Source organism: Salminus brasiliensis, chromosome 2 (assembly GCF_030463535.1).
Source record: "Salminus brasiliensis chromosome 2, fSalBra1.hap2, whole genome shotgun sequence".
NCBI lineage: Eukaryota > Metazoa > Chordata > Actinopteri > Characiformes > Bryconidae > Salminus > Salminus brasiliensis.
In genome coordinates, this window is record NC_132879.1 from 1,210,351 (window position 1) to 1,236,068 (window position 25,718).

The following is a 25,718-nucleotide window of genomic DNA, read 5'->3' on the forward strand; positions in this document are numbered from 1 at the left end:
GAGATGTGACTAGGAGGTTACTGCGTTGTTGCTAGGGTGTTATCAGAGGGCAACGTTCCAGAGCTGGGTCTTTGTAGATGTCTTGAAAACTGCATTAACTGAGTTAATGGATATAATTCCAGCAGAAACCCAAGAATACCAAGAAGAATCAGGTCTAACAGCTCTTGGCTTTGTCCCGTCACGAATACTGGGAAACCTTTTTCAAATTCCAATTCTGATGATCTGGAAATGAAAATGAACAAGTCTTTATTTGTGATGCTTAACAGGATTAACATTCATATTTTTCATTTTAATTAGCTTTTATAGGAGATTGAAGCAGAAAAATGAAGAATAACAGAGAAACTGTCAGTGTGAAATTAATAAAAGTGTCCAGAAGATTAAAAATAAACTCATTACCATTTTATAATGAATTTTTGGAGCACGGACCAAAAAAAAAAAGAAAAGAAAAAGAAAAGTGAAACATCATTTCCTCAGTTCTTTTCCAATTTGGAACAAAATTAACAAACAAAGCTGCAAAGATAGAGAGATAATCAAACTTTTATTAAATGACTTCATCTTCTGTACATGCATAATGCAGAGGAATGAGAAAGACAGGCATACCGAGAGAGAGAGAGAGAGAGAGAGAGAGAGAGATGTAGATTTCTCTCCAAAATAATAAAAACCGAAGCGCTCCCCTCTCGCCAGGCTTTCCCGAAGCTCGTGAGGAGCTTCGCTAGTGTTGTTGCGTTACTGTCGATATGAAACCCCACAATAAAGAGCACTAAAGCCAGCGGCGGAACGATACGCTGCTCAACTGTGATGCGGCCTTAAGCCTCAGGCCTCAGGCCTCCTGCATCGCCTCCTCCGCCGGCTGATTTGGTTATTGTAAAACGCACCGCAGGAGCCTACAGCCTAGAAACCTCACTAACTGAATATCATGAACAGCTACATCTAATGATACCGCAAATAAAACACACTTGTAAACATCCGAATTATGCGCTCGACAGGATATGACACACACAGCTCGCTAACTCTTCGGAAACTGGAGAAAATAACCTCGGCCGTCCGTCTGGAGGAGTCTACAGTGTGGAAAGATTCGATACGTCAAGATTTTAAAGCAACAATCTGGCAAGAAAATCACACTTACGCAGTTCCCAATGTCGTCATTCAGCTACAAACACGCTTGGTGGCTTAGTATTGAGCTACAAGGCTAAAACACACTATGTCCAAAAGTTTGTGGACACCCCTTCTAATGAAAGCATTCATCTACTTTAAGCTGTATCCACTGCTGACACCGCTTGGAGCAGATCAGCATGTTCAACCTATTGGCTCCATGCTGCCTAATGTTAGGCGTGGGCTAGTAGAGGGGTGTATATGAAGCCCCCCAGCATTGAGCTGTGGAGCAGTGGAGGAACTGTGTTCTCTGGAATGATGGTGGTGGAGCTCCATCCAGTACTTTTGGATGGGAGGAGTTGAGGATGATGAGGTGGGGTGGGGATTATCGAACATCCTGACCTCACTATAATGCACTTGTTGCTAAATGCAATCAAATCCTCACAGCAATGCTCTTCCTTCAAAATCTAGTAGAAATCTTTTTCTCTGGACAGTAGAGACAGTTACTCCAACAGAAGCAGGATCAGCAGGTGTCCAAATACTTTTGTCTATATAGTGTGTAGTAACAACGTGCCATCAATTAACATGGTGCTAACAGTAGGCCTAGTTCATCAAACACTCTTCTCAAAACGCGTGGAGGTGTTCAGTAATCTCTAAAACATTATGATGTCACTGTTATCTAGAACATGGGCTAAACTAAACTAACAAAGCTAAAACACTACATTATGCAACACTCTGAACTGATGAAGCAGCAGAACTCACTAAAACACCTCTTTATTTTCTATAGATCTGCTTGTTGGAGTGAAGGCCTATAATGAACAAAAGTACTAATTGTTTTTAGCAATGATAGCACACCTAAGTTCATGTTCTAGATAACAGCGAGTCAAACAGAGTCCGAAATCTCAGTCACGTCTAGCAGAGATTACTAAACACCTCCTCAGGCTTTGAGAAGAGTAAGAGATGGCTAAGCAGTGCGGTTAGCATGATGGTAAAAGCTAAGGCTTAGCTGAAATCGCCTCTGCAGCTCCAGGGAAGGTCTGATGAATCAAATTAAACAAAAAAAAAAAAGGTGTGAATATTTATTTAATGTTTGTCAAACTATAACTTTAATACACAACACAGCTTGAGAGCAGAGCTAGCGCTGACCTTCCTCCCCATTCGGTTTAGTTTAGCAGGGATGCACAATGATATGGGAACCACGCCGGTTTATCAGCAGCCCACAGGTGTTCAGAGTTGACTGATTTTTGACGTCCGAAATAAAAATATAGTATTTTTGTGTCCGAATAGGAAAAGAAAAATGTAAAAATGTTATTATATTTTAAATTCTAGAAAATGTTCTATTTCAATTCATAATTTTCTAAAAAATAATTAGATAAAAATATTTATTCTAAATCTTACAAAACACCATTTAATTTTTTAAATATGTTTTAATTAGAGAATTACACTGAAAAATGAGGGATAATAGATAAATGGGCAAACTGAAATTAATAATACTGTCCTGTATATTAAAATACACCCATTTCTATGTTCCTGTTAGAAGTTACTAATAAATCATCTGTCAGTGTAATGTTGGAGCATTTCTATTGGTCCGTTTGTCCGTTCTGAATTTCAGCTTTTTTCAATTATACAAAAAAAGTAAAGTAAAGAAAAAGTAAATATAAGGTTTTGTACCAATAACGTCGAAATGTTCTATATTTTATGGTAAAGCTGATGTTTTGATGATCTTTTTATGTATCATATTCCCAAATATGCACATCAACACCATCAATATCAGCTCAGAATTCCTGTATCGGTGCATCCCTACTGTTTAGAGGGGTGCACAGAGGGAAATACAGGCCGTGTGTTTTGGACACACAGCAGTAATGTGCAGGGCAGTCCACCCGCTTTGGCCCACAGAAAAACCCATTTCCTTTTGATTTTGGTCACAATGACTCTGTTTCCATCATTCAGCCCAAATCCTTCTCTGATTTCCCCCGAAACACAAACACTCGTCTTAGTCTAGCCAGTGCCAGTACATCACATACATACATACACACACACACACATCCACAACCGGTCGAAGAGACGGTATGTTAAATGACCTAGTAAGGCACATTTACACACACATTCTCTGCTTATTTGCTGCGGAAATCAATAAAACCGCCGCTGTCGCGCTAAACCTGTTCATCTCTAATACAGCAGGTTTACAGAAGGAGGGAAAAACCTTCTGAACTTTCAATGGAAGTCAATGTAGAAAGATTTTGTTCCAGCTCATTTTGGAGCATTTCTATTGGTCCGTTCATCATGAAATTTTGACACAGTGTAAAGAACAACTGCCAGATTCACGTTATGGAGAAAAGTGAAAAACGACAAAAAACAATTTGAGATTTTTTTTCTTCAGCTGTGATGTAGCGGCGTCATTTTCCCCCAAATACGTTACTCTCAGTAAATAAGCAGAAACTGTGTGTTAAAATGTGCAGAAGCGTCTCTGGAGAAGGTTTGTGTGGCTTGTTTACTCTCGAAACACCAACTATACACTGAACTTGACCGTGGGTGTGTATACTTTTGCACACAGCCATCATTAGGGCCCTTTCTGCTGAAGTAGAAAAACAATCAGGGGTGAAATAAAGACGGTACATTCAGTTTTAGGTAGCGAAGGTTCGTCAAAAACGACCAGAGCGCTGTACACACACACTCACACACACTCTCTCACACACACACTCACACACACTCACACACACATTTACATTAAATAGAACACCACAGCCTGGAGACGCCAACGCTCCAAACATCTGCTGAGATCATACACTCCTCTTCTTCTCCCCCACACCAACACACAGCTTCCAAGGAAACATCCAAGGAAACATCATCATCATCATCATCATCATCATGGACAGAAAGACGGACAGGCATAACAGGCCGAAGCAGAGACGAGCCCGTGTTCTTCGTAGGGTTCCAGGAGATGCAGAGCTGCAGGGTTCTACCTGGTCAGCTGGCCCACCACCTTCAGCAGGGTTTTATTCTCCTGCTTCAGCTGCTCGTTCTCATCCTCAATGTCATCCAAATCCTGCAAAACACGCTCATTAGAAGGGTTCCACGCACACACTTAACGGTTCCACAATGGTTCTTGGCTTGGATGTACGGTTCAATAAGAAAATGCAAGTTTAAGGTAGGCGTTTCCAATAAAGTGGCCAGTGAGCAAAAGCACAAGGTAGGTGTTTCTAATAAAGAGGCCAATAAATAAAAACACAAGGTCAGTGTTTCTAATAAAATGGCCAGTAAAGAATCACAAGATAGGTGTTTCTAATAAAGTGGCCAGTAAATCAAAGCACAAGGTAGGTGTTTCTAATAAAGTGGCCAGTGAAGAACAAGATAGGTGTTTCTGATAAACTGGCCAACAAATCAAAGCGCAAGGTAGGTGTTTCTAATAAAGTGGCCAGTAAAGAATCACAAGGTAGGTGTTTCTGATAAACTGGCCAATAAATAAAAACACAAAGTCAGTGTTTCTAATAAAGTGGCAAGTGAGTGGAAGCACAAGGTCGTGTTTCTAATAAAGTGGCCAGTAAAGAATCACAAGGTAGGTGTTTCTAATAAAGTGGCCAGTAAAGAATCACAAGGTAGGTGTTTCTAATAAAGTGGCCAGTAAATAAAAGCACAACATAGGTGTTTCTAATAAAGTGGCCAGTGAGTGGAAGCACAAGGTCGTGTTTCTAATAAAGTGGCCAGTAAATCAAAGCACAAGGTAGGTGTTTCTAATAAAGTGGCCAGTTAAGAGGTACAGGGAAGGTGTCTAGTAGAGAGATATCCTCATTAAATTACTGCACTGCTGAAAGTCTGTCCAGCGTATTGGAGAGGATGTGCTGGGCTGCAGCCGGTCCTGCCCTTTAGCCGAGCACGCTTCATAATAACAAATTAAACATTAGCGGCTTCGATTAGCTGCAAACGAGCCGCCCTGCTGCCTCATCAAAGCTCAGCCGTGAAAGTGACAACTCTCATTTTCACTTTCCTCCATCAACAACGACTGCAGCCAATCGGCCGGATTAGCCGCTTGTCGCGGGGACGTCAGCAGGGGAGATTACGGAGGAGTTGGACACGAGTTTAGCGAGAGAGAGGGCAGGACTCGGCACGCGGATTAATGGAAGACGCCGTTCATTTCCACTTCAAACCGCAGGCCTGGAAGTGACCACATTAGCATGCGTGTCGTCCTCTGGACAGCAAAACACTGAGGAACCGTCCTCAGGGCCTTCAGCTGGGGGTCAGCAATTAAGCTTCTTTAACTTTCCTCATCCTCATACTGACTTAGATGGCCAATATAACGGAAACCTGAACATTCCCTCCCGGTAAACAGGGTTAAAGGCTCTGTGATGTCACACTCATATTTACAAACACAGGCCGACCCATTCAGCCTACAGCAGCTTATATAGCGCGGCCACTCAGGCCCAATAAGAAGTGCTCCAGCTTGAATGAGGCTCAATACGGGGATGGAGATCAGTGTACATACGCTACATGTCCAAATGTTTGTGGACACCCCTTCTAATGAATGCATTCAGCTGCTTCTGGATACTTTTACAGATTTCTACAGACACACACACACACAGTAGAATAGGACTCTCTGGAGCAGATCAACATCATGAACCTATTGGCATCATGCGGCCTAATAATGCCAGATGTGGGCTAGAGGAGGGGTGTATATAAAACCCCCAGCAGCACTGAGCTGTGGAGCAGTGGAGGAACTCTGATGATGTGTTCTCTGATGATGGTGATGGAGCTCCATCCAGTACTTCTGGATGGGATGAGTTAGGACCTGACCTCACTAATGCTTTGTTGTTGCTGAATGCAATCAATCAAACCCTCACAGCAATGCTCCACCTCCAAAATCTAGTAGAAAGCCTTCTTCCTCCCTGAACAGTACAGACAGTTACTCAAACTCTTTTTAACACCCTTGATCTTGGAAGAAGCAATGAATAATGTGCAGGTGTCCCAATACTTTTGTCAATTTGGTGTATATGTATATAGGGATGAGGAGAGGAGGGAAAACAGCCGCATAAAAGTGAACGATGAGTGTTTTAGGTTTAGAAACCCACACTTTACCGTACTCTGCTGCCGCTGTGTTACCCGGCTGTGTTTTGACTGAGCGAGGGAGGCTGAGAATATTATTTTTGGTAGCAAAACATGACACTGGAAATGCCTGGGGTATTTTATTTTTTTTAATGTGAGAACAGCTAAACCTCCCAGACGACAGAAAAAAAAAAACACTGCCGATTTTGGCAGACTGCTGAGGCTCACAGCGGACGAGAACATTCCTCGGTTTCTACAGATTCGTCATGTAACCTAGTGACCGTGCTGGGCTTTGTGAATTCGCCCCAAACCCCAGAACTCCCCACAGCAGAGCAGAGGCTTGGACTGGTCCTCAGTCTTTCTCAGCACACTGTGACCCAAACGCAACTTAACCTTCTGACCTTAGCTGTTCCTTTCACAGAGAAGCTGAAGCTTAGGTTCATCTATTAGCATGCGTGTCGTCCTCTGGACAGCAAAACACTGAGGAACCGTCCTCAGGGCCTTCAGCTGGGGGTCAGCAATTAAGCTTCTTTACTTTCCTCATCCTCATCCTGACTTAGATGGCCAATATAACGGAAACCTGAACATTCCCTCCCGGTAAACAGGGTGCAAGGCTCTGTGATGTCACACTCATATTTACAAACACAGGCCGACCCATTCAGCCTACAGCAGCTTATATAGCGCGGCCACTCAGGCCCAATAAGAAGTGCTCCAGCTTGAATGAGGCTCAATACAGGGATGGAGATCAGTGTACATACGCTACATGTCCAAATGTTTGTGGACACCCCTTCTAATGAATGCATTCAGCTGCTTTAAGATACTTTTACAGATGTGCAAATGCACACACACACACACACACACGTGTGTAGATGGCTTCATCTATTTGTGCTGGCTGCTCGGATCTCACCACACAAACCACACCGTGGTTCAGGGCGTCCTCGACAGAAGAAACCAACGTTTCCATGGAAATTTCAGTATAATTCTGCATAATTCAACTGGATGGTCAACAATATTCTTGTCCTTGCTTCTAAAAAGTCATAAAAACTGAAGTCATAATAATATTAATAATAATTCATATGAACACGATCCTTTTATCCCTCAGAATTAAACAAACTGGGCCTTTGGGACTGGTATTTGTAAATAAGCTCTGCCCTGTATTAATTCTCATAAAAAAAAAAAAAAAAAAAAAAAAAAATATATATATATATATTACCCAATACATTACAAACACCGCCTGAACAGGCAGAGATTCACTGCTAAATCCTGAAATTCTGAATATATGTGTTGATTGGTGTGACATCACAAATGCAAATTTATGTAGATTTATTTACATAAATGACATAAATTGACATTCTCCATTTTATTTTTTTTTTGGTCACTTTTTTAGTTTTTTTTTGGACCGGGGGTCGCGAGTTCGAATCCCGAGCTATGCAGCTTTGCCATCAGCAGCCAGAGCCAGAGAGAGCACAATCGGCCGTGCTCTCTCCGGGTGGGTAGATGGCGCTCTCTCCCCTCATCGCTCTTAAGCGATGTTGGCCAGCACAGGCGTCTGTCAGCTGGTGAGGTGGAGCTGGTGAGGTGGAGCTGGGGACCCGGTGCTTTCCTCCGAGCGGGACGGCTGGCTGGCGATGTTTAAAAAGAGGCGGTGTCTGGGTGAGGTCCTTACCCTCCTAGTGTCGGGAGCATTGCTAGTGCTAGGGGGAGCTACGGACAGGGGTGGGTTATTGGAATGCATGATACGGGTCCTTTAACGCCCTCCTCATTTCCTGGCCTGTATATTTTTAAGATCTGCAGATGTTTGAGATGCTTTTCCAGGCTTTAAATGTGCAGCAGCACAGCGAGTGTCTGCTGGCAGTAGACTCCGGGGCTCTGTTTGACTTGGACTGCAGATTCAGACGGAGTTATTTCTGACAGGGGCGGGTTAGGACCCCCTCTCCGCTGAAGGGCTGAGAGCAGAGGCGTGTTTTGCTGGCTCACGCTGACCCCGGATCAGAGTGCGGGAGGGACGGGCAGCTCATGCCGTGTGGGACAGTGAATCAGCACAGGCGGCGGAGCTGTGGGACAGGGCGAGAGACCCCGCTGATCTCTGAGAGGAAAAGAAAAGCAGAAAAAGCTTGTTTTTTTGGCAGCCGAGCGTTTCTGCAGGCGCCGCTGCTGCCAGGAGGCTCTCTCTAATCCTGAGCGAACGCTCGCAACATGCTAAAGAGGAGGAAGCTGCAGAGAAACTGAGAGACCAACTTAGCAGCTTGAAGGACGGCGCTGTTCTGGAGGTGCAAAGACTTCAAAATAGAAGATCATTAATCTAATAAGAGCTCTTAAAGCAATAGATCGGTTCTAGATAACCTCAATACTGCAGCAGCTGCATAGCGATCCACTTGCAACCACATGGAAAACAATAGCAACAGCCTAACAACACCCATAGCAACCACCTAGCAACATCCTAGGGACTACCTCAAATACTATAGCACCTGTTCAGCTACACCCATTGCACACACCTATTAACACCCTAGGAACGATCATAAAAACACTGCAACTGTCTAGTAACACCCTAAGAGCCACCTGGAATACCATGGCAACTGTCTAGCAAGTCCCACAGCAATACTGTAGCAGATGCCTAGCGATCCATTCGCAACCACCTGGAAAACAATAGCAACAGCCTAACAACACCCATAGCAACCACCTAGCAACACCCTAGGAACTACCTTGACTGCAATGGGCATAGCTAAACAGTTGCTATAGAAAACACCTATTAACACCCTAGGAACCATCCTAAAAAGCATCACAACTGTAGCAATCCTGTAGCAGCTGCCTAGCGAACCACCTGCAAATACCTGTAAAAACAATAGCAACGGCCTTACAATACTCATAGCAACCACCTAGCAACACCCTAAGAACCACCTGGAATACAATAGTAACTGCCTAGCAACTCCCACAGCAACACTGTAGCAGATGCCTAGCCATCCTCTTGCAACCACCCGAAAAACAACAGCAACACCTAGCAACACCCTAGGAACTAACCTGAATACTAAAGCAATACCCATAGCAACCACCTAACACAATAGAAACAATCATAAAAACACTACAGCAGTGTAGTACAAAAGGAGACCCTTTCAGCCCACAGCAGGGTTTTCCTTGCTTAGTTAAAAGTTATACGGAGCCCAAACAGGGCTGCCAATCAGATCAGAGCTCATTTACATATATTCTATAGTCTTAAAGGCACAGTAAATAAAGAGCCTGTTCAGTAAAAAAGGAAGGCTGGTAAATGATTGACGGCTGTTTCTGGTTCATGAACTCACACAGAGCTCTCACTGAACTGTTGGTGTTCAGTGAGACTGACCTGGGCTGACCTGGGCTGACCTGGGCTACATGTCTCGGATGACTGACTGCATCTGCAATAAAGGAGAAACTGCTAACTGCTAGCATGGGCTTTAGTTCTGAGCTTGTTTAGGGTCCTGAGGCGCTGCTAATCTCCGTGGCTTACAATCAGTTCAAAACGTTGATCAAACACCAATCAGGTCCGACGGAGCCGCGGCACGGGGAAAGCAGGGCGGCGGGGGGCCGTGCAGACGGATCTGCGAGGGCACATTACTGCAAAGCGGAGGATAATTGTAATCTTCCTCTGAGCTGCAGAAGGGCTTTCCAATACGTGTCTGATTGAGGGGAGATAGTGGGGTCGGAATTCGGCCACCGATTCATATCAGACTCCCAACGGCAGCTACGCTAATGATCCTGTTACCGAGCGCAACGGAGAGCACGGGAGCCCCTTAAACTGGCCACTTTATTAGAAACACCTACAGTTTCCTAGAAATGCTTCACATCTATGTTGCACAGAGTCAACCCACTTCTGGCACCTGCTAACTGGTATTCAATGGCAACGCCATAACACCCATAGCAACCACCTTGTAACACCCTAGGAACCATCCGAAAAATAGTCGCAACTGTCTAGCAACTCCCACAGCAATACTGGAGCAGCTGCCTAGCGATCCACTTGCAAACACCTGTAAAAACAATAGCAACGGCCTTACAACACTCATAGCAACAACCTAGTAACACCCTAGGAACCACCTGGAATACCATAGCAACTGCTTAGCAACTCCCACAGCAATACTGTAGCAGCTGCCTAGCGATTCACTTGTAACCACCTGGAAAACAACGGCAACAACATGACACCCATAGCAACCACCTAGTAAAACCCATAGAACCGCCTTGAAAACTATAGCAACTGTTTAGCTACGCCCATCGCAACCACCTAGTAACGCCCTGGGAACCATCCGGAAAAGCATCGCAACTGCCTAGCAACTCTCACAGCAATATTGTGGATTTGGATATATGCAAACTGGTCCATGATCCCTGGCCGGGCACCACAGTAGGAGAAACATGCCGTATCATGATGCCTGCACCACCATGCTTCACTGTCTTCTGAGTGTACTGTGGCTTGAATTCAGTGTTTGGGGGTCGTCTGACCGACTGTCTGCGGCCCTTGGACCCAAGAAGAACTCTTTAGGCCAGTTGATGTGTTCTTTGGCAAATTGTGGCCGAACAGCCCATCAGTGTCTGCACTTCTTTATAGGTTTTACCCTCTCCAATCAACTCCAACCAATCAAAGTTCGCTGTTCTTCTGAACACTGTCTGGAACGACCCATATTTCTCAGGCTTTCTAGGAAAAATGCACGTACAACATATGTGATATTAAATAAGGGCCACCTGATTCACACCTGCTTCTTTACAGAATGATTGACCTCACTAATTGAACTCCACACTGCTATTATTTTAAACACACCCCTTTCAATTAATTATGCAAATACACAGACTCAAGAGCATGCATATCATTAATGCTGAGTCTGTTGGTTTTCTAAGTATCTACTTGTCTTTTCTTCCTGGCCAATTTATTAGAAACACCTACCTTGTGCTTCTACTCACTGGCCACTTTATTGGAAACACCTACAATGTGCTTCATCAATAGCCACTTTATTAGAAACACCTGCCTTGGACCTCTACGCACTGGCCACTTTATTGGAAACACCTGCCTTGGACTTCCACTCACTGGCCCATTATTAGAAACACCTGCCTTGGACCTCGACTCACTGGCCACTTTATTAGAAACACCTACAATGTGCTTCATCAATGGCCACTTTATTAGAAACACTTACAATGTGCTTCATCAATGGCCACTTTATTGGAAACACCTGCCTTAGACTTCCACTCACTGGCCACTTTATTGGAAACACCTGCCTTGTGTCTCCACTCACTGGCCACTTTATCAGAAACGTCTACCTTGTCTTTTCTTGCTGGCCACTTTATTAGAAACACCTACCTTGGCTTTCATTCATTATTTGATTGCACACTCTCATCGTCACCCCCTGCTGGCAGACTGCTGTATGTTCTTACCCGGTTTAACAGGTCAATTTCCTCCTTCAGTTTATCGATCAGCTCGTCCTTGTCCTGGTGAGATTTCAGCAGCCGGGCATTCTCCTGCCTCTCGAGAGCCAGCTCCTGAACACACACACACATACACACACACACACACACACACACACTTCTCTGATTACATTTCCTTTATTATTACTGTTCTGATTATTTTGACTATTCTCCAATTCACCCGAGGTTCAGCTGTGCCGCAGCTTCCAGGTGCAGAGCTGAATATCACACAGACTGAGAGACTGTTTATAACGCTGGGTGAATTAGAGACGGTTCTGGCAGCCGAGGCCTGTTTCTGTGGAACGCAGAACCACACTGAACACCTACACCCAAATTACAGTGGCCCGTTACATCAGAGCATCAGCAGCGCCGAGAGCAGGAGTCATCGATATGGGTGAAAGACGCAGGACTGCGAGGCCGATCAGGCAGATCAGAGTCTGAGCAGCAGTCTGACTCAGTCTGACTCAGTCTGACGTGAGGAACAGAAGCGAGGCAGGAGGTGAGATGTGGCGGATGGTGAAAACCTGCAGGTTTAAACACGCTGGCATTTCAGACTGAAGGTGAACACGCGGTGTTTCATAAGAAGAGCGAGGAGAGAGATCTCCAACAGAAAGGTCAGAGCGAGAGAGAGCGCGCGAGAGAGAGACATAGCAACCTGTTAGCATTCCCTATTAGAACCCAGTTTACATACACCATATGTCCAAAAGTTTGTGGACATATTTTAAGTTGCACTTACTGCTGACACAGATGTGCAAATGCACACATACAGCTTGTCTAGGCCCTGTAGAGAAGTATTGCCAATACATTAGGACTCTCTGGAGCAGATCAACACCATGAGCCTATTGGCACCATGCTGCCTAATGCCAGGCGTGGGCTAGAGGGGTATAAAGCCCCTTTTGGATGGGATGAGTTGAGGAGTTGGGGATGATGAGGTGGGTTGGTGATCATCAACATCCTGATCATCTAACACAGCCTCCCCTGCCTTGTGGTTATCGATTGCTTTCATTTTCAGATCTTCAGACACACCTTCTCGAGTTCCTCGATCCTCCTCTCCAGTCCAGTAGGCGCTGTGCTCTCTCTGCCATGGCGACTGTAGCCTTGGCGATGTCTGTTTCCTGCATCTTCCTCACTGCAAACACACACACAAACACACACATATATTAATATTTAGGTATCTGAATCTGAACCAACATAAAAACACTCTATGACTGTAAATGCGGTGTGCCATAGTTACTGTTGCTAGGTTAGACAAGCTTTACAGAATACTAGTAAAAATCTCCTCCTCAGTGTATATCACAATACCTACATTTAGAGCGTTATTAATATTCACCCTAATGAGAGACTGTAGCTCCGCCTCCTCAGTGTATATCACAATACCTACATTTAGAGCGTTATTAATATTCACCCTAATGAGAGACTGTAGCTCCTCCTCCTCAGTGTATATCACAATACCTACATTTAGAGCGTTATTAATATTCACCCTAATGAGAGACTGTAGCTCCTCCTCCTCAGTGTATATCACAATACCTACATTTAGATCGTTATTAATATTCACCCTAATGAGAGACTGTAGCTCCTCCTCCTCAGTGTATATCACAATACCTACATTTAGAGCGTTATTAATATTCACCCTAATGAGAGACTGTAGCTCCTCCTCCTCAGTGTATATCACAATACCTACATTTAGAGCGTTATTAATATTCACCCTAATGAGAAACTGTAGCTCCACCTCCTCAGTGTATATCACAATACCTACATTTAGAGCGTTAATATTCACCCTAATGAGAGACTGTAGCTCCTCCTCCTCAGTGTATATCACAATACCTACATTTAGAGTGTTATTAATATTCACCCTAATGAGAAACTGTAGCTCCGCCTCCTCAGTGTATATCACAGTACCTACATTTAGAGCGTTATTAATATCCACCCTAATGAGAGACTGTAGCTCCTCCTCCTCAGTGTATATCACAATACCTACATTTAGAGCGTTATTAATATTCACCCTAATGAGAGACTGTAGCTCCGCCTCCTCAGTGTATATCACAGTACCTACATTTAGAGCGTTATTAATATTCACCCTAATGAGAAACTGTAGCTCCACCTCCTCAGTGTATATCACAATACCTACATTTAGAGCGTTAATATTCACCCTAATGAGAGACTGTAGCTCCTCCTCCTCAGTGTATATCACAATACCTACATTTAGAGTGTTATTAATATTCACCCTAATGAGAAACTGTAGCTCCGCCTCCTCAGTGTATATCACAGTACCTACATTTAGAGCGTTATTAATATTCACCCTAATGAGAGACTGTAGCTCCTCCTCCTCAGTGTATATCACAATACCTACATTTAGAGCGTTATTAATATTCACCCTAATGAGAGACTGTAGCTCCGCCTCCTCAGTGTATATCACAGTACCTACATTTAGAGCGTTATTAATATTCACCCTAATGAGGGACTGTAGCTCCTCCTCCTCAGTGTATATCACAATACCTACATTTAGAGCGTTATTAATATTCACCCTAATGAGAGACTGTAGCTCCGCCTCCTCAGTGTTTTAAAGGTGAAGTCTGTTTAATAAAAGTAATAAAGAGAGGTTGGAAATGGTCGCCGAAAACTGAATAATGACTGTTTTTGGTTTATGAACACATGCAAACGTCAAATGAGGAGCTGATGAGGCTCTTTAAACCTGCCATCTAACCCCACATCAACAATGCAGCGCTTCTAATGCTAGCTAATGTACCTGCCTACACACAACCACAACAACAACAACAACGACGACTCCAGCTGAAAAACATCTATTCATCTGCACCGAAACACTGGACGCCACTGAAGCGGCATCATCAACCCATGATTCACTCTGAGAGTATTTACATCACTAATGGAGCAGTTTTGAAAAGGTGTGGGCATTAAATAAATAAATAAACAAATAAACAAACAGTTTATCCATTTTCACAAAAGAGAATCCACTAACAGCAGAGAACATCAGCGGTTCCTGCAGAAGAACGAGGCTAAACGCTCTGCTGCTCTTTAATACAAACTTTCACATGAACATTTTCTGTAGTTAAACTGGTCATCATCTTGTGTTCCCATAGCAACAGCGTCCACTAAATTTTCCCCAAATCGACAGATTTTCCCGCTGAACCATAACAGTGAAGTGTTTCAGAATTCACTCCTATAGGGGTGTACTGTAGATGTGATGGTGGGTCAGTCAGGAGTGTACTGTAGATGTGATGGTGAGTCAGTCAGGAGTGTACTGTAATATGTGATGGTGGGTCAGTCAGGAGTGTACTGTAGATGTGATGGTGGGTCAGTCAGGAGTGTACTGTAGATGTGATGGTGGGTCAGGAGTGTACTGTAAATGTGATGGTGGGTCAGGAGTGTACTGTAGATGTGATGGTGGGTCAGTCAGGAGTGTACTGTAGATGTGATGGTGGGTCAGTCAGGAGTGTACTGTAGATGTGATGGTGGGTCAGGAGTGTACTGTAGATGTGATGGTGGGTCAGTCAGGAGTGTACTGTAATATGTGATGGTGGGTAAGTCAGGAGTGTACTGTAGATGTGATGGTGGGTCAGTCAGGACCGTACTGTAGATGTGATGGTGGGTCAGTCAGGAGTGTACTGTAGATGTGATGGTGGGTAAGTCAGGAGTGTACTGTAGATGTGATGGTGGGTCAGGAGTGTACTGTAGATGTGATGGTGGGTCAGTCAAGAGTGTACTGTAGATGTGATGGTGGGTCAGTCAGGAGTGTACTGTAGATGTGATGGTGGGTCAGCAGAGTACTGTAGATGTGATGGTGGGTAAGTCAGGAGTGTACTGTAGATGTGATAGTGGGTCAGTCAGGAGTGTACTGTAGATGTGATGGTGGGTCAGTCAGGAGTGTACTGTAGATGTGATGGTGGGTCAGTCAGGAGTGTACTGTAGATGTGATGGTGGGTCAGTCAGGAACAACATTTCTATTAATTAATTTTATAAATGACGATTAAAGACGTTTCTTCAGGTGTGTGAGTTTAGTTAGATCACCTCTATCTCTCAGTGCTGATCACATGCAGATCTCCAGATGTTTAAATTGTTCAAAAAGACAAAGGCTTTCACATGCCTGTATGGAGACGCACTGCGATTGGAGCTGAAGGGAATATGCGCTACAGTTCCAGACAGAAATAAAGGTGTTTCCACACACACCATCTCTCCCACCCCCAACCACAGCAGATTTATCAGCTATCAGAGATCAAATCTGCTTTCATCTCTCAGGTGTTTCTTCACAGCTTTCAGAGATTCCTGGTTTAGATGATGTGTTATTTGTACTGTAGCATTATTTTCAAGGTGGAAACTTGGAACGCGTCTTTTGTGAAGTCAGGTAGTCCATCGGAGAAGCCTTTTTGGTGTCTGAAGAGCTACGAGGCTAAAGCTAAAAAGTAACGAAACCATATACCCTGACCCTCATGCTTGTTTATAGTCAGAGCTCCCCTGGTGGCCACTCAGAGGACAGCACACTGCAACAGACGTCACATACACAAGACGACAGCAGAGACAAACTGAGGTCAAGGGAAAGGTGAAAAATGGCGGAGTCAGCCTGGATTGTACAGACTGGAACTGCATGCGAGGCTACCCTAGGGTACGGTACAAGATCCTTCAGGAAGGTAAAAGGTGCTTTGAGGAACCTTTAAGGAACCTTTTTCTTTATTTTTGTCCTTAAAGGTTCCTCTAAGCACCTTAAAAGGTCCCCCCAACTGAAGAACCTCCAAAAATATATGTATATATATATACTTCGGATATGTACCGGCACCAGAACGTAGCTGCTACAGCCATCCTACTTCCAGGCTAGCAGAGCGCCGCTAATGGCAGTAGCGGATTCTGCTCCTCGCCCTGCTTTATTCAGGGTTTAGAGCCAATTCCTGACCAAATCACCACCTCACAGAAACAGAGCCGGAGCGGCTGGGCACAGCGGCGGGGCGGCAGAGCGGTGGGGGGGCAGAGCGGTGGGGTCGGACGCGTTCGGAGGGGAAAGGAGGAGGTTTAGCAGCAGCGCCGTGCCGCTCTGCTTTGATGAGGCCGCTAAAGCGGAGTGAGTAGCGCAGATTGAGTGTGATGCGCTTTGGGAGAGTGCAGCAGACGTCCAACTGGAGATGTTCATGTCTGCAGAGTGTTGAAGTCACTCAGGAGCACGAGCCCCCCGCTAGGAGGTAACAGAGGGAAACATGGGTAATGATGTGCTACTGTATGGCTGTGTGTGTGTGTGTGTGTGTGTGTGTGTGTGTTTCATGGAGATACAAAAACAGATATATACAAAAAGAGGCTCTCCCAGACCCAAACCACGTACCATCCAACACACTACCACAATGTTTATTGGTCCCCCAACTATTACCGATGTACATGTAATTCTCTGGATATATGACATCATTTCAGTTATTTCTGGTAATTAATATATAAATAGCCGGGAGGGGGGGTAGATGTGATGGTGGGTCAGTCAGGAGTGTACTGTAGATGTGATGGTGGGTCAGGAGTGTACTGTAGATGTGATGGGGGTCGAGAGTGTACTGTGGATGTGTTTGTGGGTCAGGAGTGTACTGTAGATGTGATGGTGGGTCAGGAGCGTACTGTAGATGTGATGGTGGGTCAGTCAGGAGTGTACTGTAGATGTGATGGTGGTCAGGAGTGTACTGTAGATGTGATGGTGGGTCAGGAGCGTACTGTAGATGTGATGGCGGGTCAGTCAGGAGTGTACTGTAGGTGTGATGGGGGTCAAGAGTGTACTGTGGATGTGATTGTGGGTCAGGAGCGTACTGTAGATGTGATGGTGGGTCAGTCAGGAGTGTACTGTAGATGTGATGGTGGTCAGGAGCGTACTGTAGATGTGATGGTGGGTCAGGAACGTACTGTAGATGTGATGGTGGGTCAGTCAGGAGTGTACTGTAAATGTGATGGTGGGTCAGGAACGTACTGTAGATGTGATGGTGGGTCAGTCAGGAGTGTACTGTAGATGTGATGGTGGGTCAGTCAGGAGTGTACTGTAAATGTGATGGTGGGTCAGGAGTGTGCTGTAGATGTGATGGTGGGTCAGGAGTGTGCTGTAGATGTGATGGTGGGTCAGGAGTGTGCTGTAGATGTGATGGTGGGTCAGGGGTGTGCTATAAATGTGATGGTGGGTCAGGAACGTACTGTAGATGTGATGGTGGGTCAGGAACGTACTGTAGATGTGATGGTGGGTCAGGAACGTACTGTAGATGTGATGGTGGGTCAGGAGCGTACTGTAAATGTGATGGTGTGTCAGTCAGGAGTGTACTGTAGGTGTGATGGGGGTCAGGAGTGTACTGTGGATGTGATTGTGGGTCAGGAGCATACTGTAGATGTGATGGTGGGTCAGTCAGGAGCGTACTGTAGATGTGATGGTGGGTCAGTCAGGAGTGTACTGTAGATGTGATGGTGGTCAGGAGTGTACTGTAGATGTGATGGTGGGTCAGGAGCATACTTTAGATGTGATGGGGGTCAGGAACGTACTGTAGATGTGATGGTGGGTCAGGAACGTACTGTAGATGTGATGGTGTACATGTCACTCTCTGGATATATTACATAATTTCAGTTATTTCTGGTATTTAATAAATAAATATTTATGCAGTAGACCCCGTTCACACCTGGTCTCACTTGTTTACCCTGACAGACTACAATCTCTTCAGCTGGCTAACCAGCAACACTACCTGGTAAGACTCGAGATTATTGTTACAGTGCTTAGCGGAGCTAGGCTATGCTCGGCTAGGTGGATGTGGGCGGTCTCAGTGACGTAACCCACCCTTTCAGTTGTTTTTCACCATAACAGCAAAACCAGTGAGTCTTCCCTTCAATCGGAGGGAAAATAACAGGGTGTTAAATTGGCTTGTTAAAGCACATCTGATCATTTTCCACCCCAAACAAAGTCAGAGAACCTTTCCTGTCCTGTACAGAACCTAGACTGCAGTTATAGAACCTTTTTCCTAATTTGTTTTCTTTGAAGTTTCCTCAAAGCACCTTAAAAGGTTCTCCCACAGTTTCAAACTGAAAATCCTCCAGAAGAAACGTCCTGACCAAATCACCACCTCACAAGCCCGAGCCTAACTGTGCCAAACAAAGTCAGAGAACCTTTCCGGTTTTGTACAGAACCTGGATTCATAGTGAGAACAGAACTCGTCTGTTTATAAACACACACTGGTTCCATTCGAATCCCAGTCGTTCCGGCCTGCTGCTTCCCACGCGGGTTCCAGTCCGCAATCCTCCGTAAAGACCGGGGATAACTCACGCTCCGCAAATCTAATAACTGTCCGGAAAACAAATCACAGACATTTCCAGGGAAGCGCTTCGGGTAGAGGCGAGTGTGTGTGAGTGTGTGTGTGTGTGTGTGTGTGTGTGTGTGTGTGTGTGTGTGGGGGGGGGGGGGGGGGGGGGTCTAAACACCACTGAGATCTGACGGGTCACTTTATTGTTTGTTATCGTTTTATTTTATTTGTCGTTCAGTGATGTGTATCCGCCGCCTCCAGCTCTGGACAACCGTAAAGTGGCTTCATCTGCCACTGCACATCACCGCTCAAACGCCCAAATACAACCTGCAGGAATAGAGGAGGTACCCATAGACAAAAGTATTGGGACACACCTCTTAATCATTAACGCTGTCTGATTCAGTCCCATTCAGCTACAGGTGTATAAAATCCAGCCTCTAGCCCTGCAGTCTGTCTTTCCTCCACACATCAGTGAAAGAACGGGAGGTTCTGAAGAGCTCACTGAACTCCAGCGTGGTTCTGTATATAATAGGAGACACCGCTGCACCAACAACAACAAGTCAGCTGGTGAAATCTCCTCCCTCCTAGATCTTCCTCCATCAGCTGTGAGTGGTGTTATTATTGAACAGTGGAAGAGTTTAGGAGGAACAGCTCACAGAGAGCAGCTCAGCCACCGAGTGTCTGTCAGACCACGTAAAGTTACAGAGCGGGGTCAGGGCCGAGTGCTGAGCTCAGAGCAGAGTGCAGAAAAGCCTCCAACTGACTCAGTAACTGCAGCAGAGCTCCAGACCTGCTGCTGCTGGTAGAGCTTAGAGTAAAGAAGGACCGTTTAGAATTGGAGGTCAGAATGTAGGTAGAATATGTAGGTGTCCAAATACTTTTGTCCATACAGTGTAAACAGCTGCTGTCAGCAATGGACATTAAGGTCACGGCATGCCACGGCACTGATTGGACTGGCCAACACACAGTACAATGGGAAAGTCCAAGAAGCTCTCTGCAGATCTGAGAAGGACGGTTGCAGATGTACAGGAACATCTGGAACTTCTCTTGGATCCGTTTCTAAACATCTGCAGATTACCTCAGTAAGTTACAGGGAGGTGTAGCCTCGTTGGTGTAGCCAAAGACCCAATCTGCGGTCAAGCCAGTTCAGCCTTCACGCTGAATTTTATGAGATGAGTTAGATGTTTGGAGGGGTAAAGATGAAGCATTAAACCCCAAGAGCACTGTACCAACTGTTAAGCATGGTGGTGGTAGACCAACTATGCTCTCTCTGGGCCTCGGCTGCCGATGGCTAGCAGCACAACTGGGATTCGAACCAGAGATCCTCTGATCATAGTGACAGAGCCTTAATCAGGGCCCCTAACTGTAGGGTTTACATTTTTTGCCAATGTCAATATTACTACCCACTCGACCAATCACACACTCAAAGAGTCACGCTGCCAAGGCTTAGGAGTGAAATCCTGCTCAAAGTGAACACACACACACACACACACACACACACACACACACACACACAGGCTTAGAGAGGGAGAAGAAAGAGTCTGTCGCTTCAGAAGCTTAAAATTGTGTTGAAGTGGCAGTTTTTCCTCACAAAAGAATCTTTCTGCTCCTCGCTGAAAGGGAAACTCTTCCAGGAACGGAGTGAGTGTTTCTAATAAAGTGGCCAGTGAGTGGAAGCACAAGGTAGGTGTTTCTAATAAAGTGGCCAGTGAGTGGAAGCACAAGGTAGGTGTTTCTGATAAAGTGGCCGGTGAGCGAAAGCACAAAGTGGGTGTTTCCAATAAAGTGGCCTGTGAGCGGAAGCACAAGGTGGGTGTTTCCAATAAAGTGGACAGTAAACAAAAGTACAATGTGTTTCTAATAAAGTGGCCAGTAAACGAAAGCACAAGGTGGGTGTTTCTAATAAAGTGGCCAGCAACTGGAAGCACAAGGTAGGTGTTTCTAATAAAGTGGCCAGTGAGTGAAAGTAGAAGGTAGGGGGTTGTGGACTTACCCCTTGTGGCGGCCAGAGCCGGATCTTGGAGCGTCCTGGAGGAGAAAACAAAGGAATATTAAATAAAAGCTGTAAATTCAGATTATATTTCCATTAAGGCGAACAAAAGGCCTGCGGAGAAAGAAAGATGAAGAATAACAGATGGGAAATGTACACACACACACACACACACACACACACACAGACTTGCTCATGCATATAAACCCATATGCACACATACATACATCTGGTCATGCCAGCATATACACACACACACACACACACACACACACACACTATATATATATATATATAAATGTAGCATATATGCAAATTCGTCATTATCAGGAGTTAAATTAGCTATTTACTGGGAATTGTGCAGGGAGTTGGGAGTTGGGGTTGTGGCAGGGGGGAGGGGGGTTGTGGGAGTAACGGGGGGGGGGGGGTCCAGCTGTGATCAGAAAAGTGATGCTCATGCTTCTTTTTACCCAACCCACTATGAGAACGGCCCGTCTTTAAACTTCACAGCAACTTAACAGGTAACTAAGGGAATTAACGGGAATAAACAGGTAACTATGGTAACGAACTGGAATTAATGGGAATAAAATGGGAATATTCGAAGCTAAAGGTGAGAAACTTACATATAGTTGGAAAAAATCTACTGAAGCATAATCTTGGCTAAAATAATTAGATATGATATCAAAACAGCTGAATAGCAAAGCTGCTCCTCAATCCCAGGCACATTACACACTGAAGGGCTATTGAGACCACGCCCCCTGCATCCACTGTCCATTCCTCCAGCACATGTCCAGCACATGTCCAGATGATTTCTAGTAACCTGACACTCACCACTAGCTTGTGGGAAAATATGCTTTCTTTGATTTGATGTTATTAATAAATAATTAATAACTATTCCTTCTCGGTTACAGAAACCTGTTAAGCAAACAATATAAGAAGCTAGCCTATGCTAGCCTTGGTAAGCTAACCTCTCGCTAGCCTATGCTAGCCTTGGTAAGCTAACCTCTCACTAGCCTATGCTAGCCTTGGTAAGCTAACCACTCGCTAGCCTATGCTAGCCTTGGTAAACTAGCCTGAAATGAAATTGCTCATTAGGCTTCTCAACTGTGAGAGTACACCTGGATTTAACAGCTGCTTTGATGTTTCAGTCATATTACTGTTAATAAAAATATTAACTTCATCAAAGTTTTATTAACTGACTTTAGAAAGTCGTTTGGTCCAAGTGTTTTGGTATTATATCTAATTATTTTTAGCTTCGACTATTCCCATTTTATTCCCATTAATTCCCTTTAAATTTTCATAATTACCCGTTTATTTCCGTGGTAAATTTATTTGTATTGTTATGCCTTCATGTTTGCTGTTGACTGATTATAGTGTATGATATAGTTCCTTCAAATTCTGCGATATTTTCTATTAATTCCCCAAATTTCCATGTTTACATTTTGGAAAAGTTCTTGAGCTAAAAAGTTCCCATAGAAAGATATCTGTAATTTACCGAAAATTATTATATACATATTTTATATAGAGCTAGGTTATGAATGTCAATATTTTTACAGTAAAAAGACCAGTAAAAACTGAGCATAAAAACATTTTATTAAAGAAAAAATCTGCATAAAATCGGAGTAAACGAGACGGAGTACAGCACTGCCATCTAGTGGTCAGGGTTTCAACGCAACACTAAATCAACCACTGTCTACCACCCATCTCTACACCTAACCTGTTGATTAATTATTAATATTACAATCAATATTACAGAGCATAAAATCACAAAACTCGAGCACATCAACATTGTCTGACATGGCTAGCAGCTCCATGCAGTACTGTACAGAAGCAGTACAGTAAAGAAGCACTCCTGAACTCGGAACAGCGCGATTTCCGGGAATTAGCAGATAATTAGGCTCGTCAGGTTGATTATATTTGCCGGCTCTGACCTTTCTCCTGATGGCTTTATCCTCAGGTGTGTGTAAACAGTGTGAAACGTGCCGGACCAGGCCTTGGCTGTCTGCCTCCGACTCCGCTCTACGATGTTTATCGGCTTAGCCGGGAATAGATAGGGAATTCAGGGCACATCCGCAAAGCCGCGGAATACCAATAAAGCTCCATTGTTGGAGCGGCGTTCAGCTTCAGCCTTCCGAGATTTTCACATTTTAATGGCCTGTCAGAATAACAAAGGCGGGCAGATCACAAACACCTATGAATTTCTTTTCTTCTTTTACGAAATGCGCATGTGATTTATAAGAGGGGAGATTTGGCATGAATAATACATCGGAGAACACACACACACACACACACACACACACACACACACACACACACACACACACACACACCCCTCATCCTTTTGAAATTAAAAGGCCTACATCCGTCCTTTCGGCTGAGTACCGCTGTTCAAACAAACCACATCACTGGTTAAAAAACGACGACTCATGCTTGGCGTCTGAGGCTAATGTGGCTAACAAGTAATGGAAGCTTATGGACACCAATTAGCATGGTGCTAACTGCACGGTTAAACCATCACATGTGGACGTGTTCAGGAACCTCTAATAGAGGCTAGCTCCAGGCTAGTTTCCAGCTGCTGATGTGAGCAGTAGGTGTTTCTCCATCACTGTGTTCATGATTAGAACATCTCCAGAGTTCTCCTCATGGAGTCTAGTGTTATTTAGAGTTCTCCTCAGATCAACACCTGGTTTGGTGGTAAATCAGGGCTTAATGATGGTAAATCAGGTGAGCTGCTGCTGCTGCTGCTGCTGCTGCTGCTGATGGAGGTGAACACATCCTCCACGCTGTGCTGGCTGGACTGGGGGGCGTCCAGGAGAAACCTGGAGGAACCGAGCTCTGTTCTTCAGACTAGCTCACCGACAAGATCTCACTACTTTCTTTCTTCAGAATGAGAAGCTCCTGTTTCTCCTTTTTACTGGATTTATCTTCACCTGCATCTGTTTTTATATTAATAATTATATATTTTATTTATGTTTTTAATTGTTTTAGATATTATTTTTTAGTTACGGTTTAACTACTGTTTTATGCCTCATAACAGTCCACTCATTATTTATTTACTTTGTTTTTTGATTTATAATTTTAGCTTTTATGATTTGTTTAAATTAGACAATTATTATTAGATTTAATTATTATAATTTCTTATTTGTATATATATTTATAAATACAGTTCTGTTTATTTCTTCATTTATAATTCATGCATCAGCCCTATATTACTGATGAGGGTCACTCTAGGTAATAACGGATAAATAATTAAAAAATTCATATATAATACTATATAATACAAATATAAACAACAATAATAAAAAAAGTGAATAGGTGACTTCTGTATATAATTTTATATACAGTATATAGATCAATACTTTATTAAATATATATATATATATATGTGTGTGTGTATATATATATATATATATATATATATATATATATACATAAAATAAGTAATAAAAAAGAAATATATAATATATTAAAAATATAAACAATAATAATGAGTGATTATTATTTATTTCATGTATATATATTTTAAATATATATATATACAATATATGAAATACATATATATATATATATATATAAATAATTGTACATAAGTTGCCTAATCACTCATTATTTTATTATATTTTATATATTTCTTTTTATTATTTATTTTGTGTTTTTATCATTTTATAACTTTAGTATTGATATATATATATATATATATATATATATATATAAACATAGCGGAGTTTAAGTGGAGTTGGAGTTGTGATAGGAGGGGAAACTAGGTAAATATGGTTTTGGCTGAGGTACAGCTTTACACCAGGCTTTTCTCTCAGCCTGTCTGTGAAAATTACAGGCTGGCCGTTTTCTCCCCAGACTGCGATGTGTGTCGACTCTGTGGGCGCGTGGGAAAATCCTCACAGCCAATTATAAACGTCTCAGATTGAAAAGGTGCTAATTAAAAATGCAAATGAGCAAGTTGTCGACCGCGGTGACACGCTGAGCTGTCAGAGGAGCAGGGGATGGGCAGAGGCATTAAAGGGCCCATATGCTGGTCCAATTCAAATCTACAGATTTAAACACACTGTGCCTTTAAGACTGATATATGTAGCCTGAATGGGTGGAGCCAAACTGCTGCAGGCTGAAAGGGTGGGGCCAAATTGCTGTATGCTGAAAGGGTGGGGCCAAACTGCTGTAGGCTGAATGGGAGGGGCTAAACTGCTGTAGGCTGAATGGGTAGGGCTAAACTGCTGTAGGCTGAATGGGTAGGGCTAAACTGCTGTAGGCTGAATGGGAGGGGCTAAACTGCTGTAGGCTGAATGGGAGGGGCTAAACTGCTGTAGGCTGAATGGGAGGGGCTAAACTGCTGTAGGCTGAATGGGTGGGGCTAACTGCTGTAGGCTGAATGGGTAGGGCTAAACTGCTGTAGGCTGGAGGGGGGTTTTCTTTTACCTGCTACAGCGAGAGGTGGAGAGAGTTAACTCCAGACCTGGGAGAGATGGAAACTAGAGAAGATCCTCTGGAATTTTGGGGAATTGTCTGGAATGTCCTGCTCGCTCCTCTGATTCTCTGTGAGGAGGAGATTTTTCCTTCTATGGCAGAAAAGCAGGGGCAGGAGAAGCTGACTAAACAGAAGCAGATGGACCTCACACTGATCAGGGGTTTGTTACACACACACACACACACACAATCACACACACAATCACACACACAATCACACACACAATCACACACACAATCACACCGCTGTGCCTATGGTGTTATTTTTGTGCCATAACATTAAGCGTGTGAAGGATTCAAATTTTAGGAAAAACAAAACTGAATGTTTCTAATAAAGTGGCCAGTGAGTGGAAGCACAAGGTAGGCGTTTCTAATAAAGTGGCCAGAGAGGGGAAGCACAATGTAGGTGTTTCTAATAAAGTGGCCAGTGAGTGGAAGCACAAGGTAGGCGT

At 43.9% G+C, this 25,718-nt stretch overlaps 1 protein-coding gene across 1 annotated transcript in view; it reads right to left on the bottom strand.

The window, feature by feature from the left end:
- Positions 1 to 519: 519 nt before the first annotated feature.
- Positions 520 to 25,718, bottom strand: part of pawr (PRKC, apoptosis, WT1, regulator) — a 79,213-nt gene continuing 54,014 nt past the window's right edge. The window contains exons 4-7 of the mRNA XM_072674098.1: positions 20,791 to 20,825; positions 12,574 to 12,676; positions 11,518 to 11,622; positions 520 to 4,138 (exon numbers count right to left, since the gene is read on the bottom strand). Of these exons, the coding sequence (XP_072530199.1) occupies positions 4,052 to 4,138; positions 11,518 to 11,622; positions 12,574 to 12,676; positions 20,791 to 20,825 (330 nt within the window). The 3' untranslated portion in view covers positions 520 to 4,051. The remainder of the gene's footprint in view (positions 4,139 to 11,517; positions 11,623 to 12,573; positions 12,677 to 20,790; positions 20,826 to 25,718) is intronic.